The 16,871-nt window shown below is 53.5% G+C and overlaps 7 protein-coding genes across 7 annotated transcripts; 4 read left to right on the forward strand and 3 right to left on the reverse strand.

The window, feature by feature from the left end:
• Positions 1-566: 566 nt before the first annotated feature.
• On the forward strand, positions 567-2,093 carry CKM354_000290600 (uncharacterized protein; the record flags this gene model as incomplete). Its single annotated transcript, XM_044798077.1, has 4 exons — positions 567-695; positions 766-994; positions 1,044-1,530; positions 1,583-2,093. The coding sequence occupies 4 exons, from the start codon at positions 567-569 to the stop codon at positions 2,091-2,093; spliced, it is 1,356 nt and encodes a 451-aa protein (XP_044654012.1).
• Positions 2,094-2,678: 585 nt separating this feature from the next.
• Positions 2,679-4,022, forward strand: CKM354_000290700 (uncharacterized protein; the record flags this gene model as incomplete). Its single annotated transcript, XM_044798078.1, has 2 exons — positions 2,679-3,211; positions 3,299-4,022. The coding sequence occupies 2 exons, from the start codon at positions 2,679-2,681 to the stop codon at positions 4,020-4,022; spliced, it is 1,257 nt and encodes a 418-aa protein (XP_044654013.1).
• Positions 4,023-5,234: 1,212 nt separating this feature from the next.
• CKM354_000290800 (uncharacterized protein) lies at positions 5,235-6,968 on the forward strand (the record flags this gene model as incomplete). The annotated part of the gene is made up of 1 exon (XM_044798079.1): positions 5,235-6,968. One exon carries the CDS (start codon positions 5,235-5,237, stop codon positions 6,966-6,968), a length of 1,734 nt encoding a protein of 577 aa, XP_044654014.1.
• A 591-nt stretch (positions 6,969-7,559) lies between these two features.
• CKM354_000290900 (uncharacterized protein) lies at positions 7,560-9,650 on the reverse strand (the record flags this gene model as incomplete). The annotated part of the gene is made up of 1 exon (XM_044798080.1): positions 7,560-9,650. One exon carries the CDS (start codon positions 9,648-9,650, stop codon positions 7,560-7,562), a length of 2,091 nt encoding a protein of 696 aa, XP_044654015.1.
• A 1,426-nt stretch (positions 9,651-11,076) lies between these two features.
• CKM354_000291000 (uncharacterized protein) lies at positions 11,077-11,990 on the reverse strand (the record flags this gene model as incomplete). Its single annotated transcript, XM_044798081.1, has 3 exons — positions 11,077-11,392; positions 11,451-11,710; positions 11,811-11,990. The coding sequence occupies 3 exons, from the start codon at positions 11,988-11,990 to the stop codon at positions 11,077-11,079; spliced, it is 756 nt and encodes a 251-aa protein (XP_044654016.1).
• Positions 11,991-12,568: 578 nt separating this feature from the next.
• On the forward strand, positions 12,569-14,473 carry CKM354_000291100 (uncharacterized protein; the record flags this gene model as incomplete). The annotated part of the gene is made up of 2 exons (XM_044798082.1): positions 12,569-14,030; positions 14,088-14,473. The coding sequence occupies 2 exons, from the start codon at positions 12,569-12,571 to the stop codon at positions 14,471-14,473; spliced, it is 1,848 nt and encodes a 615-aa protein (XP_044654017.1).
• A 60-nt stretch (positions 14,474-14,533) lies between these two features.
• CKM354_000291200 (uncharacterized protein) lies at positions 14,534-16,010 on the reverse strand (the record flags this gene model as incomplete). The annotated part of the gene is made up of 2 exons (XM_044798083.1): positions 14,534-14,860; positions 14,913-16,010. 2 exons carry the CDS (start codon positions 16,008-16,010, stop codon positions 14,534-14,536), a joined length of 1,425 nt encoding a protein of 474 aa, XP_044654018.1.
• Positions 16,011-16,871: the final 861 nt, after the last annotated feature.

Raw genomic sequence — 16,871 nt, forward strand, 5'->3', positions numbered from 1 at the left:
CGGCTCACGAACTTGCCGAACAAGTCGCCTGGACCTCCTGCACGTCCAGTACTGTCTGACTGCGCCTTGTCTATACTCTATGGCTCATCTATCTGTTGTCATATGCCCAGCACGGCTGCATTCTGGTGTCGGAGAAGTGTGAGAATGACAAGTCGCTATCGGAATGATTAACACAACCCCAACCTTCGTGCAGGGCCTCAGTGTCCTGAACCATTCTGTAATTTGCAGACCTCTTACTGGCCACGGAAAGAGCCAGTGACAAGCCTTAAGCATGGCGTGTAGGCTTAATACAGAGTTCAGCCGACAGAACTCTGACGAAGTGCCACGGGAGACTGGACTCTTGTCTGTCGATCTCGAACGCCTCCTGCGGGGTTCTACGTTATGGGAACAGATCCTCTTTTTCGTCCGACTGCGCTCCTCCCTACGCACACGCGATACCACTACAAGCATCACTGCGAATTGGGAGCCAACATGCACATCTAGTGCGAAGAACGTGGTGCAGCGGCACATTGCTTAGCTGTCCTGCTTGATATGCCAACTGCAGCCATTTATGGCAATTTCTCAAAATGAGCGGTCGCACAACCAACGGTACCCGTCGCACAGATGCAGGAGGCGTCGAAAAGAAAGCTTGGGCGAGCGGTCGCGTTCTCACTGCTGAGCAGCGTCAACGAAAGCAAGAGGTCGATCGCAAGGCCGTGAGTTCATTCATGCATCGCATTCGCGTGTGTATTCAAGGAAATCACTGACGGGGATTGGCGATCGTAGAACAGGTTTCTGAAGAAAGAAGTACAAGACCGACTTGCCCTGCTCGAAGCACGAGTCCTACAATTGGAGGCCTCTGGTCCTAAAGGCGAGATCAAAGATGCGCCCGCAGCGACTACGCCGGGCACTGTTTTGACTGGAAGTACCAGTCCAGCATCAACAGATATCGACGGGACAATCGCACCCTCCCTCGAGACTATTCCGGCTCCTCAATACTGGGACCAGCCGATAGGTGCGGCATGGGAGGTTTCTATTGTATGAAGTAAAGCTGACTCCTTCAGGGTTTTCCCACGATGTACCGAACGATACCACAACACCAACAGGCAGTGTCGGAGGCCAAACTTTACGCCCCTCAACCACCATCGACGGCCTCAATGCCAATCGAATAGCACCCCATCCACAGCTGCTGGCGCAGTTCACAGCGGGAGGGAAGCCCACAGCTGAGGGTCGAGAGCTGACCTTGTTCCTCAATCACCTGGTAGACCACATTCGCAACGTTTCGCCGGACCGCGTCTGCTACGACGATGAACACAACCAGGATGTAATCATCTCGGCTGTTTTGAAAGGCTGGAAGTTCGCGCTGTCCCGCTATGAGCAGATCTGTCCGTTGTGGGAAGTACTCCAGATGGTTGACCTGTGCCTGTTCAAGGAGTGCAACATGATCGAGCGGGTCAGCTGTCTTCGCATGCTGCACAAGCGGTACATGTTTGAGACAAAGAATGTGGCAGTGCAAGTGGAGGGACCCCTACCAGCTTGGTTCCAGCCTCAGTGAGTATCGTCCGAGTGTGCCCTCCCAGACATGAGCTGACAGGAGTGACAGGGTAACGGAGACCCTCATCGCTCACGAACCAGTCATCGATCATTTGACGTGGCCCAAATTAAGAGAGCGAATGATGTCCTCGCAAACTGATATGCTCACAAACAAGTTCTGGGCTCTCTTTGCACGAAACCTACGAGTCGCTTGGCAATTCGAGCCGTTCGACATCATGGCCGTCTCGCCGAGGTCTTCTTTGTACCACCTCAGTAATAGATTCGAGAGCGGACTTCTGGACATGGCGAACTGGCGCATGGACATCAACTTCTTCTATGACTTTCCTGGCCTGGCAGACGATATTCCAGCAGCGAACTATATGCCCTTGACACAAATTCAGCCGCGCTTTGGCTTGATGGAACGAATGCTTTTACAGCAACAGGAACAGCAGAGAATGATGAATCAGCAGAGACGAGGGACTTATGCTGGCGAGCTTCCGCCACGCACTACGCACGTCGTGTCCGAGGAGGCGATGTATGAGACGACAGGTCCGGTCTCGTGGAATCATTTCTATGCTTGAGAGACGGCTGGAGTTCTGAATAACGGGAAAGTCTCGAGCTATCATGCCTCGACTGGCCCAGCTCTAGGCTCTTTTGGACGCTCGTTCGAAAGATGAGATCATGGTGAGACTTGCCAATATGCCACTTGAGTAGAGTCAGCTTTGATGAGAGAGGCACTGCCCCATTGTGAATGGGCGCTCATGAGTTGCCTGAGATTGCGCTGCAATTGCGAATTGGGCAAGAAAACGACCACGAGGCTCTGGCGACACTCGTGAGCTCTGTGAATGAGCTCATCACGCAGACGCAGACAGATCAGATAATGTTATTGATATACCAGTTTTGCAACATCATTCGCTTTCCTCTCTCCCGCAATGTGAAAGTCTAGATTTCTCTGCTTACTTTGCCGATGTCGGCTACCCTCACTTGGCATTTCCCTTCTCGGCAATGTGTCAACCGTTCTCCAGGAACCTGTGCGCCCTATCACAAAAACATTCTTGAGTCACTCACAGCCATTGGCATTATCAGAGAGCATCCCAACTCAAAAGGAAGCCTGATTCTCACAACCTAGTACTGCGCGAACCCTTTCATTCGCCCGAACCACCACAATGGCACTCCGAACCCTCTTCACCCGCCGCGCAACGAGAGCACCAGCTCTCCTCACAAGCACAACAAAATGCTCCTCGTTCTCAACAACCACCCGCCTCTCAAACCTCCGCGCCCCCGACGCCAGCGACCCCCGCCTCAGCGCCATCGACCCCTCCACCCTCACCATAACCCAAACCACGACTCCCAAACCCATAACTCCCAACTCGGAGCTCATCTTCGGCCGCACTTTCACAGACCACATGCTCAGTCTCGAATGGACAGCCTCTGACGGCTGGCTTCCTCCCCGAATAACACCATATCAAAATCTGTCACTTGACCCGGCGACGTGTGTATTGCATTATGCATTCGAAGCTTTTGAGGGAATGAAAGCTTATAAGGATTCAAAAGGAAATGTGAGATTGTTTCGACCGGATATGAATATGAAGAGGATGAATAAGAGTGCGGCGAGGATTGCGTTGCCGACGTTTGAGGGGGAGAATGTGATTGAGTTGATCAAGAAGTTTGTGAAGATGGAGGAGAGGTTTATTCCTTCGTACGTGTTTATCCCTCAAACCTTTGAATGAGGACAAGCTCCGCATTTCAGGTTGAATGTTGTGGAGTTATGCTGACGAAGAAACAGACAAAAAGGCTACAGTCTCTACATACGGCCCAACATCATCGGAACCCAAAGAACACTCGGCGTCGGACCACCAGGAAGCGCAATGCTCTATGTGATTGCCTCTCCCGTGGGACCTTACTACCCGACAGGTTTCAAAGCCGTATCTCTCGAAGCGACGGACTATGCCGTACGAGCCTGGCCCGGAGGTGTAGGAGCTAGCAAATTGGGAGCCAACTACGCACCTTGCATCGTGCCACAAATGCAAGCTGCGACACGAGGTTTCCATCAAAATCTTTGGCTGTTCAAGGATCTTGATCCGGAGACCGGGCTGGAAGAAGATTATGTCACGGAAGTGGGAACGATGAATTTCTTCGTTGCGATTCAAGGGAAGGATGGCCAGAAGGAGCTCATGACTGCCCCGCTCGATGGTACGATTTTGGAGGGTGTGGTTAGAGATTCTGTTCTCGCGCTCGCGAGGGAGAGGATGGTGCCGCAGGGGTGGAAAGTCAACGAGAGGAGATTCACGATGAGGGAGCTGGCGGAGGCTGCTAAAGAGGGTCGGCTATTAGAGGTGTTCGGGTCGGGTACGGCGGCGACTGTCTCGCCTGTCCGGGCCATCTCGTATAAGGGAGAGTTGGTGGACTGTGGGCTTCCGGCCGGAGAAGAGGTGGGACCGATCGCAAAGCAGATGAAGGATTGGATCGAGGGGATACAGTATGGTGAGGAGGAGCATCCTTGGAGGTGAGTTCCAATGTTCGATCGGTGAGATGAGATGTGATGTGCTGACTTCTGCTTAGTGTTGTTGCCTAAGTGGCTGCCTGAGCTTCTGCTATGGTGGAATGCGAGTCTCTGAATGTGCACATTGCGTTCCGAAATTTACTTTGCAGATGGAGCGATTCTATTCCAATTGGACACTGCGAGACGGAGGCGAAGAAGCCCCACGGCCTTGGACAGTTCTGGCTAAGGCGTAATGTGTTTTCGTTAGCGATGAGAACATAGTGTATACTACAATAGCACACTAGCTTCTCCTCCGCGGAGAGCTTGACTTGTGCATGGCAAGCCTTTCTCTCCCATTGTCGCAAGCGAGGGCAGCCAAGAGTGAGCAGACGTCTGCTCGTGCGTGTGACGCGTGGTCAATGGGGCAAGCGTTACGTGCATGCCTGTCAGAAAAGGCATTGATGGTGGGTCGGCGGTAAGGAGTTGAAGATGGAGGCTGTGCAAAGATATCGATGGATACGCGGCCTTCATGCAGCTCCTCCCATTTTGCAGGCCGCCCGGTGGGACAGTATACAGTAGTTGCAGGAACAAGGCATCAGCAATCCTTCCCCCGGATCTCGCACGGAGGTCTTCATCATCGTGAAGACATGCGATGCACCCCTGTGCAGCTGAACGTGAAGCAGTAGCGTGGTCTGCAGAAGGGTGGGACGGCGTCCGATCTGACTACGGCTGGACTGGGAAGCTCGCGCGGAAGCCGAGAAACAAGCAAATGTCGATTGAAAATTTGATTGGCCGGGTGGGTGAAATGCTCCGAGGCCGAAGGAGCCACAGGCAGCGTCATGCAGGCCCTTTGTGTCGCCTGCACGAGGAACGCAACGCGACTCGAAACATGGCGCGTGATGGGCGGAACTGCGCCTGCTGCTGCGGCGGTCGTTGTGCTGATATGCGAACCGTCTACTAGTGCACAATCGCAGACGAGGATGTCCCTTCGTCGTCACACCCTTCGCCGCAGTGCTTGTTCGGCTTCATCGCAGTCCGTCGCACTGCCCATGCGGTAAGCCTCTTGACTGAACAACGCCTCCACGACCGAACACCGATAGAGGGACTCTCGTTAGAAGTGAGAGGGGCAGTGCTCACACCACATTCGCTACCAGAGTCTGCGTGACTCTTTTCAATCTCACTTGACAGACGTCCGAGAAACTAAGAGGCAACTTCGCCCGAGACTGCAACACATGCCACCATGTTGGACGAGAATCTGCCCGTCTACTTCCTGAAACCTGCCGCAGACGGCATCAAGCACCACCGCGATGTCTACCACAGTCACCATGGCTCGACCCCCGCTCCCTCATACGCGCTTCACAATACCGACCCTGCGAGTACGAGTCCTGCCCACAAGAATTGCTACGCCGTCGCCCTTTTCGACGCCTACAACCCCGACATCCTATTTGGAGAAGTCCTCGCCCGGCCAGACTGGACACAACCGACGCTGAACCAGGAAGAGATCCGCCGAAACGGAGGCATCCCTCCGCCTCCCCAACCTATCCTCCCTCACGACTTCGCCGTCCAGCTGTACAACCCCGACCAGCAAGTGCGAGTAGACATCAAGGAGGGCAAATGGGGAGCCTCCGATTCGTACGAATTCAGTCTGCCTCTTATTGCTTTCCGAACACCTAGCGCCAGCTACCTCGATCGCGGACAATCCGATCCAGCGAGTCTAGCCATCACTCCCAAAATCAATTTCGTCTGGCGCAAGGAGAGCAAATTGAGTCGAGATCTGATATGCTACATGACGGGCAAGAGCACGGATACCGAGGTCAAGAAGAAGAGCAAAAAAGATCCAGACATTGCTGTGGCATTGTGGAGGAGTATGCGAGAATTGACAATCTACGAATCGAACATGGATCGTTTGGAATTGGAGGATCCAAAGGGGATGGAGGTCGTGTTGCTACTGAGTGCGGTGGTGATCAAGGATTTGTACTTTGCTTCCAAGGACGGACTACGAGAAGTCTTCAATGTCTCACAAGCGCCGAATGAGAGGAAATTGAGTGGTGGTGGAAGGAAATTGTCGAATCCGAACAATCGCATGATGCACCCTCCTGTGAGCATTGTCGGCGCTCCCGCTCTTTCGCATCATCCTCCTTCAGCAGTCTATGGGGCAGGACTTCCACCTGGGAGAGCCGCACAGTCGACGACCGCTCTGCCGAAACTGAATACAGCGATGCAAAAGGTTGCTCCTTATTCTGCTGCTTTGCCGCCGGAGAAACCGCCTCTGACCAACTTCAACAACCGGCCTCTGTTTCATACCGCTGCTGCGACATCCACAGCCGCTCTTCCAACAACCACGTCCTCGACATCCAAACCACCTCCACCTCATGCCGACCCTCGCTCTCAGTGGGAGATCGAAGCTGAAACCGCCCGTCTCAAAGCCCAAGCCGAAGCCGAAGCAAAACTCGAACGTCGCAAACAGAAAGAGAAAGCCAAAGCCGACGAAGCCGAGCGAAAGCGACTCCAACGCATGGTCGAGGAAGAAGAGAAAACTCGCAGGAGAAAGGAACTGGAAGTGGAAAAAGAAACCGAACGTTTGAGAAAATTATACGGTGTGCAGCAACCTCAACCTCAACAAGCGAACATCGCGAGACCGCACACTACGACCGGTCATCGCCCATCTCCGCCACAGCAACCTCCGAGGAGGAGTTTTGGAAGTAATGGACTGCCTTCGATACCGCAAGGACGACCTGCGGCATCTCATGTTTCTTCTTCAAGACCTCCTCCAGCGTCTTCTTCGAGGCCCGGCATGTATTTGCAACCCGGTGCGGGTGGTAGTGCCATGATGAGTGGAGGGAACCCATCGGCTAGCATGTTGAATGTTTCGGGCGGACAGCAGCCGAAAAAGAAGAAAAGCTCGTTCTTTGGCTTGAGGTCGGGGAGTGACGAGGGAGGGAAGCTGACGAAGAAGGGAAGCGCGATGTGGTGAAAACCCTTTGTGTGGCCCAAATCAGGGTACTTTTTCGCGCGATTTAGCGATGGCGTATGGGGTCTGCTTGCTTACGGGTTATCTTCATCTACTGCTTGCGTGATTCGAAATGAGGATAGATGGAAGATGGGATGGTTCTGAGGGTTGGGATGAAATGACATGATGTGAGGGCAATCGGTGTCTAGGTAAATCCGGGTACGCGTGCCTAGTGAGAGCATGAAAATTGAGCTGAGAAAGGCAGAGTCTTGTCTAGAAATTTAACGAATGAATGATAATGTTTGATGAAGGCATAAAGCAACCACACATACTCCAGTTCCGGATTTTGCAAATGGTGCTGGAGGCGAACAACGAAGGGAGTCGGCAAGCCCAGAGGGGAAACAACCAAGAACACAACGTAGTCAAATATGTACACCGAGTGGTATTTGCGAACTTTGCTCTTGCTTATATCTAGATTCATCATCAATCACATTATTCTACATCTGTCTTCACAAGTTTTTGTGCCTGTTCTGTCTCTTTTGTTCCCTTTTCATGTCCATCCATCAGCATCAGCAGTAGTGAAACATTCGCACTATGCTCTCTGTCCTTGGCAATTTAGTTGAAACTACCATCAACATTACACAACCGAGGCAAAGCCCCAGGTCCACACTCCCTCCACTCATCGATCAACTCACATCTCCAAGAATCCACATCATTAGGATCCTGGCCCGTGATGAAAGTATTCCTGTACGGGAATCTGCAGTGCGCACGCTCGAATTGCACGCCCATAGAAATCGTATCGTACCAATACTTCGTTCCGATGAGAGTCTCAGGTGGGTTGGCATCTTCGACCCATTCTTGGAGGTAGTCGATAATGTTGTGCGAAGCGACAGCCGCAGCGGCGTTCTGTCCGAACATCCACGCTCCAGCACCGGAAATTCCGCCTACGCCACAGTGTGCCATACCGGAGATGCGGAAGTAGCGGTAGAAGTCGTCCATGGCGACGTTGTCGATTCCGAGTTCGGAGGCGACTTTGAGGTAGTAGCGTTGGGAGTTGCTGCTGGAGACGAGAGGGTCGGCTGTGCCGTGGTACATGAGGAGCTTGCCTCCTGCGGCGCGGAAGCCGCTGAGGTCGCCGGAAAATTGGGAGACGTTGCCGTGGTAGGCGTCAAGAGTGTCGGCGCGAGCGTAGTCAGCTTGGTTCATGTTGAGAGGGTCCCAGGCTGGGTCGTCGTTGATTGCATAGCGGTACCAGTCGCGGGAGATGGCTTGGACGCTGCCGGAGAGTTGACCGAGGCGGAAGGCATCGACTTGGGAGCCGTACAGGAGTGCTGGGTAGAGGAGTTCGCCTTCGGTGTTGTAGAGTTCGGTGAAGACTTCCCGGACTGTGTTGACCTGAGTGTCGGTCAGGCAGCCGGAAAGGGTAGCATTGTTGCTGCAAGCAAGAACAGAAGAGTCAAATTGGCAGAGAGTAGGGTCTTCGAGGATGCCATCGTTGACGCCGTCAAGTTTCTCATCACATTGATCGAAGATGGCAGCTTGGACCGTGATCCAGTCGTTTTGAGTAAGGAATTTGGGGTCGGCGTCGGATGTGCCAGTGAGTTGCACGAAACGGCCGCTCCAGGCTTGTAGGTGGTTGAAGTCGGCAGCAGCAGAGCCGGCAATGATGCCATCAAAGTCATCTGGGAACATCTGCGCGGACTTCATGCCCTGGGCACCACCGGCCGAGCAGCCAATGTAGTAAGAGTATTCGGGTGCTTGATCGTAGAATTGGTTGACGACTTCTTTGCCTGCAACAACAGCAGAGTGACGAGCGCGCCAGACCCAGTCGATAATGACCTCGTTGTCGTCTGCAAACCACGAGCCGTCGAACGAAGAACCGTTGTGACCGGCGTTGTCACCGATGGCAGCAAACCCGCGGCTAGAGACGTAGTCCATGTCAACGTAGTGCACGCATCCATTGACACCTCCGTTGTCAGTGTTCATGGTGCGTCCATTCCATTGGCCGTTCTCAGGAAGCCAGACTTCCATATATGTCTCTGAAGCATCGCTGGTCTCGACTGTGAGAACCACTCGGCAGACGTCGAGTTGAGGTGAGAAAGATGTTCCGCAGCCTGCCTGCGCTTGACCGCCAGTGATGGTGATATCATCGCCAGCAGCATATGATTGACAAGACACTGGGTGGACCGGATATTCTGATTCAGTGAAAGAAAGTGCTGAGCAGAGGCTCGCACATGTGATGTTGGCGGCTGCGGTCGCTGCTGGTGCCGCGCTCGGCTGAGAAGTAGTCACGCCCATGATGGACGAGTTGCTCATCGATATTCGGCTTGTTTGTGTTTGTGCCAGGGGTGTAGCAACTGGTATCGAGCTCAGTGTTGATTTCGTTGGAACAGTCGTGGAAGAAGTCGTTTGTGATATTAAAGTACTAGTTGGAAGAGAAATGGATTGTTGCTGGCCTCCGGGTAATTCCGTACCTGGTGTATTAGTCGTAAAAGGAAAGCGAGTGGAAGTTGGGCCGGCGTGGAAAAGAGAGGCCAGGCGTGAGTAGTCTTTTCGAACAGCAGCCTCCAGCCAGTTTATTTCATCGCGAAGCGTCTGCAGGAGAGAATCCACTTCCTCCGGAGGCTGGATGTGAGTACGAGGTATCCTTGTCGCAGCTACTGCTGCCGAGTAGGGCAGGAAGACGAACGGAAGGATTGCACGCATGGCGGATCGACGCCACCAATGGACAAGCAACGGGAGTGACGAAAAGAGGGAAATGGTGTACACGCCGTCTCGCAAACGAGCGAGCGGGTGCGGCTATGCGACGGCCCAAGAGCGCCTGATGGAGAGATCTTGATTCATTTAGACTGGATGTCGGTCCTGCCGAATTTCCTCCTTTCGTAGTGTGGGACTTGTGCTTGTGCGCTGGGAGAGGCAAGAGGCCGGTCGTGTCAAACAAATTCTTGCTCGTTTGTGCATGCGAGCACCCGGATACGGCATCGTCGAGCGGGTTCCTGCAGTGTGTGCCTGTCGACACTAATGCGCGACAGGGATAGTATAGCGTTGTGATACGCCCCTCCGCCGAGATATATTGTGGCGCCTGGACAACGGGGTGCACAACAGCACATCACCACGACAATGTACGGCTGTGATATAAGGGCATTGTGCTGCGGTGTGGCAGCCACTCCTGCCTAGAGTCTTGAGGCTGCGCCGTTGTGCGATGTTGTCTGCATGAAACAACGGGTGGGCTCATCGTGGCCTTCCGCTTGACGTAGTTCCTGATCAGTCGCTGATAAATGGAGGTGCTCGCGAAAGTGGATCTCGTCTCCGCTCGGCGTCACTGGTAGAGCGCGTGGCCCGATAGCAAGAATAGTTGCGCTTATCTGCCATTCGATAATGCTGTGGAGGTTTTCTTTGTGGACGAAAAGTGCAATGACGAGAATCCTTCGAGAATTCTGCAAAGTGGCTTCCGTCGCTTGGAGGAAACCAGGCGCACGGCACTTCGTGTCCGGATTGGCGAACTCTGTGCTACCTTTTCGGCGTGATACACGAATGCGAAGTGAGCATGCCTTGCTTGTGACGGTTACACAAGATGGAGAGTGAAAAGAGGAGAGATGAAGTGTCGTCGAGCACAGGGCTGCCATTTGACTTTGCTAGGCGAAGCGGCATGCTTACGACCAGACCGCAATAAAAACATCCCGTGCTCTATTTGTGGCCCGACTACCATGGAAAGGGCTCCTTTTGATCTTAGCCTTAGCATACTTCGATGTCCACGCGAGGCGAAGCTGGTAGTCGCACAGATCTGGGCACGCGGCAATGGCGTTGCATTTGACCACAAGGCTCTTGTGCTGCCATTCGGCAGCATGGATGAGGTCGTGCAGTGTCTTGTGCCTTGCAGCATGGCCCTCCATCTGTCATCATGTGGCTGACAAATAACAGCAGGTTGCCTGCGATTCAAAACACCGTCTTTCTCCCACCTTGGCGGACGACTGGAAACTGTCGAAGGCTGAAACATCCCTTACTGTCGCTATCATATCATCATCGTAACATATCTCGCGGTGATCTGCGCAAGTGGTATCTCAAATGGCTAGAAAATGCAACAAGCTCATAACATCCTCAACTCCGTGTCTCCTCGGTTGGAAATGGGCGATCATCGCATCTGGTGGTGACCATTACTGTACTCCGTATCGTAACCGAACTGTCCTTCTGGCACAGCATAGCCTTGACGCGGTGCTCTAAGTTCTGGTTGCTCGCCATATGGACCCATAGAGTGCCGCGGTGCCTCCCATGCGCTGCTCTCACGCGGATTGCCAGGCCTGAGCTCATCGTGATCAAGATCTGTAAAAGGCCCACGCACAGCGTTCGGTCTGTTCTTGTGATCCAGCTCTTGCAATTTGTACATTCCTCTTGAGGTATTCTTGCGATGTACCCAGATATCCAAAAGGAAAGCCGCGATTGTTGAGATGCTGTGCAAGATATATCAGTATCAACCTCACCAATTCCTCGCATGGTCCGGTCACTTACAAGCCCAGCAATGTGAACGTGAACAATGCCTTGTATATTCTGCACACCATGATTCCCACATCTTCATGCCAGTGCTGCACGTCGCACATGTTCGCAAGTGTCCCACTCATGAACCACGTGAGAAGTGACCAGCTGATCGCCCAGACCACCAGCAAGAAGCCATTGATGGCGAGATTGAATCGCGGATTGAGGCCGAAGCAGCAGTGCAGTACGATCGTGACAAGGAGAGCGACTATGGAGAAGAGCGAGGCGGCAGAAAGCTGTGACACAAGCGGATCAGTATAGACTCAGAATCTCCCAGCTCTCTCGTTGCTTTCCAGGACCGCGCACTGGGTCTCTCTCCCTAAGATCCATTCTTACCCAGATAAACGTCCATGGCGTATTCCACTTGTCGTGCGTGAGCTGGTAGATGAAATACATCATGATGCCTCCAACGACCAAGCTCGCGAGGAGCTGGCCGCACCGTATGCCATGGAAGACGACGCGAGGGTAGGACGAAGGCGCAGTTTTGGCGCGCCGATCAAAGGCGTGGAAGCGCATCGCGTCGCAACTGGCAGCCGCTTTCGGTTGGGAGGATTCGTGGTGGGAGCAATCGTGTCTGATCTGGTCTTGGTTGCGGTCAAGCGAATGTGAGGTATACGAGCGAATGGAGATGCGCCCGCCGGCGTGCACAGCGAGGTGGTTTTGTGAGAATTAGATAGATGGTGTGATACAGACAGGTAGACTACAAGTGAGTATGGAAGGCTGTCGATCCCTCCCTTCAGCCTTTCGCGCTGCTCGGCCGATGCGAGCTGAGCGTGTGGGCAGCGGATGGCTTGAGTGCCGACCGAAGGATTGCGTTCGAGATCGCTGCAAGTCGGGGCCGGAAGTGCTGGCGGGCGCTTAGCTGGAAAGCACGTGTCGGAATGGGGGAGTGAAGGAGTGGTGGACCACGACTATTATGGCTGAGGATCATGCAGTTACTTTCTCGTTGCGGATGATGCTGAGCACTTTCCGCTCACGGCGAGATGTATATGTGTCTCAGCAAGAACACAGCTCCTGCCGCTGCTGCATGCTGGCAGGCACGATGAACAGGGCGTGCAGTTTTCCTGAGCTCTGTTCCGATTAGAGTAATAACTATGAGCCTGGCTCGAGACACAAGCCGAACAAACTCAGGCCAGGACACACAGGACTTCCACTACGAACGTCTCAGAGACACCCGACATGGCATCCGTCTTGCCAGAATCCGACCGGGATCTGGGAACAAGCGGATTGCGATAGACTTGGTCGAATCGTGGTTACCGCAATCTGGCCAGCAAGCCCCTCATGGTTATGATGCCCTTTCGTATACATGGGGAGATGCGTCCAGGACGAAGACCATCCTCTGCAATGATAGACGACTGGTAGTGACAGAGAATCTCCACGAGGCTTTGTTCCGCTTCCGCGATCCGATCCATCCTGTTACGCTATGGATAGATCAGATCTGCATCTGGCAGGACAGTCTCCCTGAGCGGAATGCACAAGTCAAAATGATGGGAGAGATCTTCCTCAATGCTAGAAAGGTGTTTGTGTGGCTGGGCGATCACTACGATGATTCTCAAGCAGGCATGCAGCTTGCAGAGCAACTGAGACTACTGTGTGGGAGCGCTCATCCCAAGTCCTTGCTGGACACTCCTGGCCTCCCTCGCCGAGGCGACCGAAAGTGGAAAGCGCTTGCTGCCATCTTGCGCAGACCTTGGTTCTGGCGTACGTGGATCGTGCAAGAGATTGTTCTCAATCCTGTCGTCGAACTTGTCCTAGGTGGGAGCACCTTACTGTGGGATGATCTGGAGGCTATTGTCAGCCTGCTTGATGAGCCATCTGCAGCGCATTGGCACCAAGACCCTACGGCAAGCGCCTGGGAGCTACCCTTCTCGCGCATAAATCGCATTCGGCGAAGACATCAGCAATTACATGCCACTGCCATCTCGTTGCGCAAGCCCCAAGCCGATCATGCCAACGACATGGATCTGCTCGACCTCTTATTGATGTCCCGCGATCTAGGTGCAACGGACCCGAGAGACAAGGTATTTGCGCTCCTCGGGCTGAGCAATCATGACCTGGAGCCAGATTACCAATGCAGTCCCGAGCATATTTTCACCGAGTTCGCCCTGCATGTCATTGGTGAAGCCAGCAGAAGTGCGGGCAGCGACGCGAAGATCTCGCGAACCGCAAAGGAAGCAAGACATGCCTTGATCCTGCTATCTTGCGCCGGCTATCACAATCGTGGCTCGCCACTGCAGTCGTGGGTTCCGGATTGGACCACCGATCTCCTCTCAAGGCCTTTTGTGTTCGATCCACGATTCAGAGCTGGTGGAGATGAGCTAGAGATCGATTGGAACTACGAAACTGGCCTTCAGCTTTGTGGTAAGTTGCTCGATACTGTTTCCGTAGCTGGGAATGTCCGTCTCTTGGGCGATTCTGTTTCAGATGCTCGCGATTCTATAGAACGCTGGGGTATTGAGGCTAGACAAATCTCCAACGCAAGGATAGCGCTATCTCCTGGAAGTACAGCAAAGAGCGATGCCTACAGAGGTTTACGAAGTGAACTCGGCTTGTGCAGTGGGTGTTCTCATTCATGTTGATCGAGAACTTAAACAACTGCTGATCGTAACCAAGGACATGGCTATTACACAGGACAACCAACGCCGGCGAGCTCATCCAATCCTCACAAACCTCGACGCAGACGCAGCCTCATCGACGAGCACGACCTTGCCGAGGAGCTTGACGATCCTCACAATGCAAGACTGACACTGACTCTGGGCCCAACGCGTGGCAGAGTATTCTTCGGTACTACCACCGGCTACATTGGATTAGCACCTCACGGTACGACCGAAGGGGATCTTGTGTACATCATCCTCGGCTCGGGAGTGCCATATGTTCTAAGGCCACAAACAGATGGCACCTTCAGATTGGTCGGAGAGGCTTACGTGCAAGGCGTCATGAATGGTGAGGCGCTTGCGATGGAGCAGTGGACCGCTCCGCAAGATGTGTTCATTCGGTGAAGTCACATGTGCTTGAAGTCATCGACTATTTCGACAGCAAACAGCACAAAGCACCACTCTTCAGTAAATCCACGCCTCTTCACCATGTGGGCAAGGCTCCTGCTCTTTCGCGAATTGCTCCATCCTATCCGCGATCCAGCCAGATTCGACACCTTTGGCCATCTCACCAAGCTGCGGTCTCTCCGAAATCAGACACCTCGAATCGATGCTGAGGGAATACTGCAAGCATGTCCTGGACTGTTGACAAATGCCGCGGCATTCCTCGAGATCTGCCACAGGTCCCTTGTCATCCGTGCACTGGTTGTCCCAATTGATCCGTGGCTTCTGGATCCGAGGTAGTAGATACATGGAATACATATCGTGATGGTGCAGCACGGCTTGCGGTTCCTGTCACAACATAGTCAGCAAAACATCCACATGCAGGACACATTTCACGTACATCAACTTGCGCCATCCAGTCCATCTCCCACCGCCAAAGGTCTTCGACAACGCTCGGAGTCAAATGGTGGTAGCTCGCGGTTGGAGAACACCACAGCCTGCGACCGCCTTCGTTACGAGTCCAATCCATGCTTCCGATACCGCCGCCTTGGAAGATGGGCCATCCATGGGTCATTCGTGTGCCGGAATCTATCATGGCTTTCCCGAGAACTCCATCGCCAGCCCAAAAGTCATTTACGAACCACTCCCATTCAGTCTGATGGCCTCTGAACATGCTCACCACACTCTCTAGCGCAGGCTTGGAAATCACAAATCCGGTCCCGCCGTGGGCGAACAGTATATCACCAATCCACATAGGCCCGCCGATATAGTACGGCCGCGTATGATCGAGTGCTGCCAAGTAGTTGAGCAGGGTTTGCCAGTGGATAAAAGTGTCAGTCTCGACGAAGATGTACCATTTCTTGTTCGGCCACTCCGACAAGGTCCTGTTCACAATAGGCAAGAATTTCCACTTGTCCAGTCGCCAGCCGGGGTTATCAGTCTTTCCCATCGAGGTTCCGACTTTGCTAACCTGACCGCTAAGCTCATGTGGTTCGAGTGCCCTTCTGCCTCCGCCATTTCTTAGACGTCTCCAAAGCTCAAAATCGGGATGTTGAGATTTGGTCACCTCGTTCACGGATTCCAACGCATCGAGAATGTGCTCGTCTTGAAAGTCCTCTTCGTAGTCACTGAAAATGATCTTGTTGGGATAGCAGAGGAGTGTGGTGTTGAGATGTATCGGCAACTTGTGCCCGAGCTCAGTCCCGCCCGTCTTCATCACCACCACTGTGTCGTCCGCTCCTGGCAGATGACGGCATCGGCCGACTACAGACTCTCGCAAGCCTTGATTGTCCGGTGCATTTGATTCTGTTTGGCCAATAGTGAATGATAGCGGAGGCCATTGATGCGTCCAGAACAGATAGACCACACACACGATGGAAGCAATCAGGTACAAAACCCTTCTTGGAACCCGTCTTCTCAGGTATGGCAGATTCGCGCGGCCAGAAGGCCGCCAGCCGCCATCATCGCGCTTTTCATGCCCATAGTCGTATCTGCCCATTGAATTTGGAAGATTTCCAGGCTTGAGAACAAGAAATCTGAAAGGAGCGAAACGCCATTGAAACGACAGAGAGTCCCATTACCTTATTTGTAAATCCAGTCCCTGGCCCTAAAATGTGGAAGGAAGATTTGTGGCTTGCGCAAACACTTCGCGAAGCCTAAGACTGTCGAATCGCGGCGGGGCTGGAGAGTCATGAGATTCAGTGGCGTCGCTCAGGGTCTTTGTTCCCTTCGTGAAGCTGTGCTCGTATCTGCATGGCTCGGCGTTGCTCGACGATGTGCGTCGAGTGCAACAGGTCGCTGTACGACCTCATCCGATCAGACTTCGTACTTTTGAATGGAGGGTAGAATCGACTTTGTTCATGACAGGATTTGCTTCCGCTCGCCCTCGCTGGGTCAGGTGATGGGCTCAGGGGCCGCAGGGCTTGAACGTGATCAGCAAGTTTGCCGACACCAGTCGAAAGAGGCTGTCGCTCAGGTTCTCAGGGACTCACCATTTACATGTCGATGCGAACACTCTTCGCTTGTATCGCAGCACTGGCCCATCAGGTCTTCCATTTCTGATAGATTCATTCATGGATGTTCTCGACCGCCCTGTGCACGACTTCAGGCGACGCGTTCTGCGCGCTCCATTTCCGTCTTCCATGTCCCAGACAGCCGAGGACGCATTTGGGAATGTCAGAGTCTCTTGAAGAGCACCATCAGACAGCCAGGTGGCCGCTGCTTACCAAATGACACCCATGACTGCACGTTCGGCAGGTTTGAGGTGGTTGATACTTTCTCTCGGATCTGCGAAAGCCGCCAAGCCCACCACAGGCAAGGCAAGACCACACGAGTGAAGGCACGCGCCTGGCCGGAACCT

Source organism: Cercospora kikuchii (genome assembly GCF_019650295.1).
Source record: "Cercospora kikuchii DNA, contig_00002, whole genome shotgun sequence".
Classification (NCBI taxonomy): domain Eukaryota; kingdom Fungi; phylum Ascomycota; class Dothideomycetes; order Mycosphaerellales; family Mycosphaerellaceae; genus Cercospora; species Cercospora kikuchii.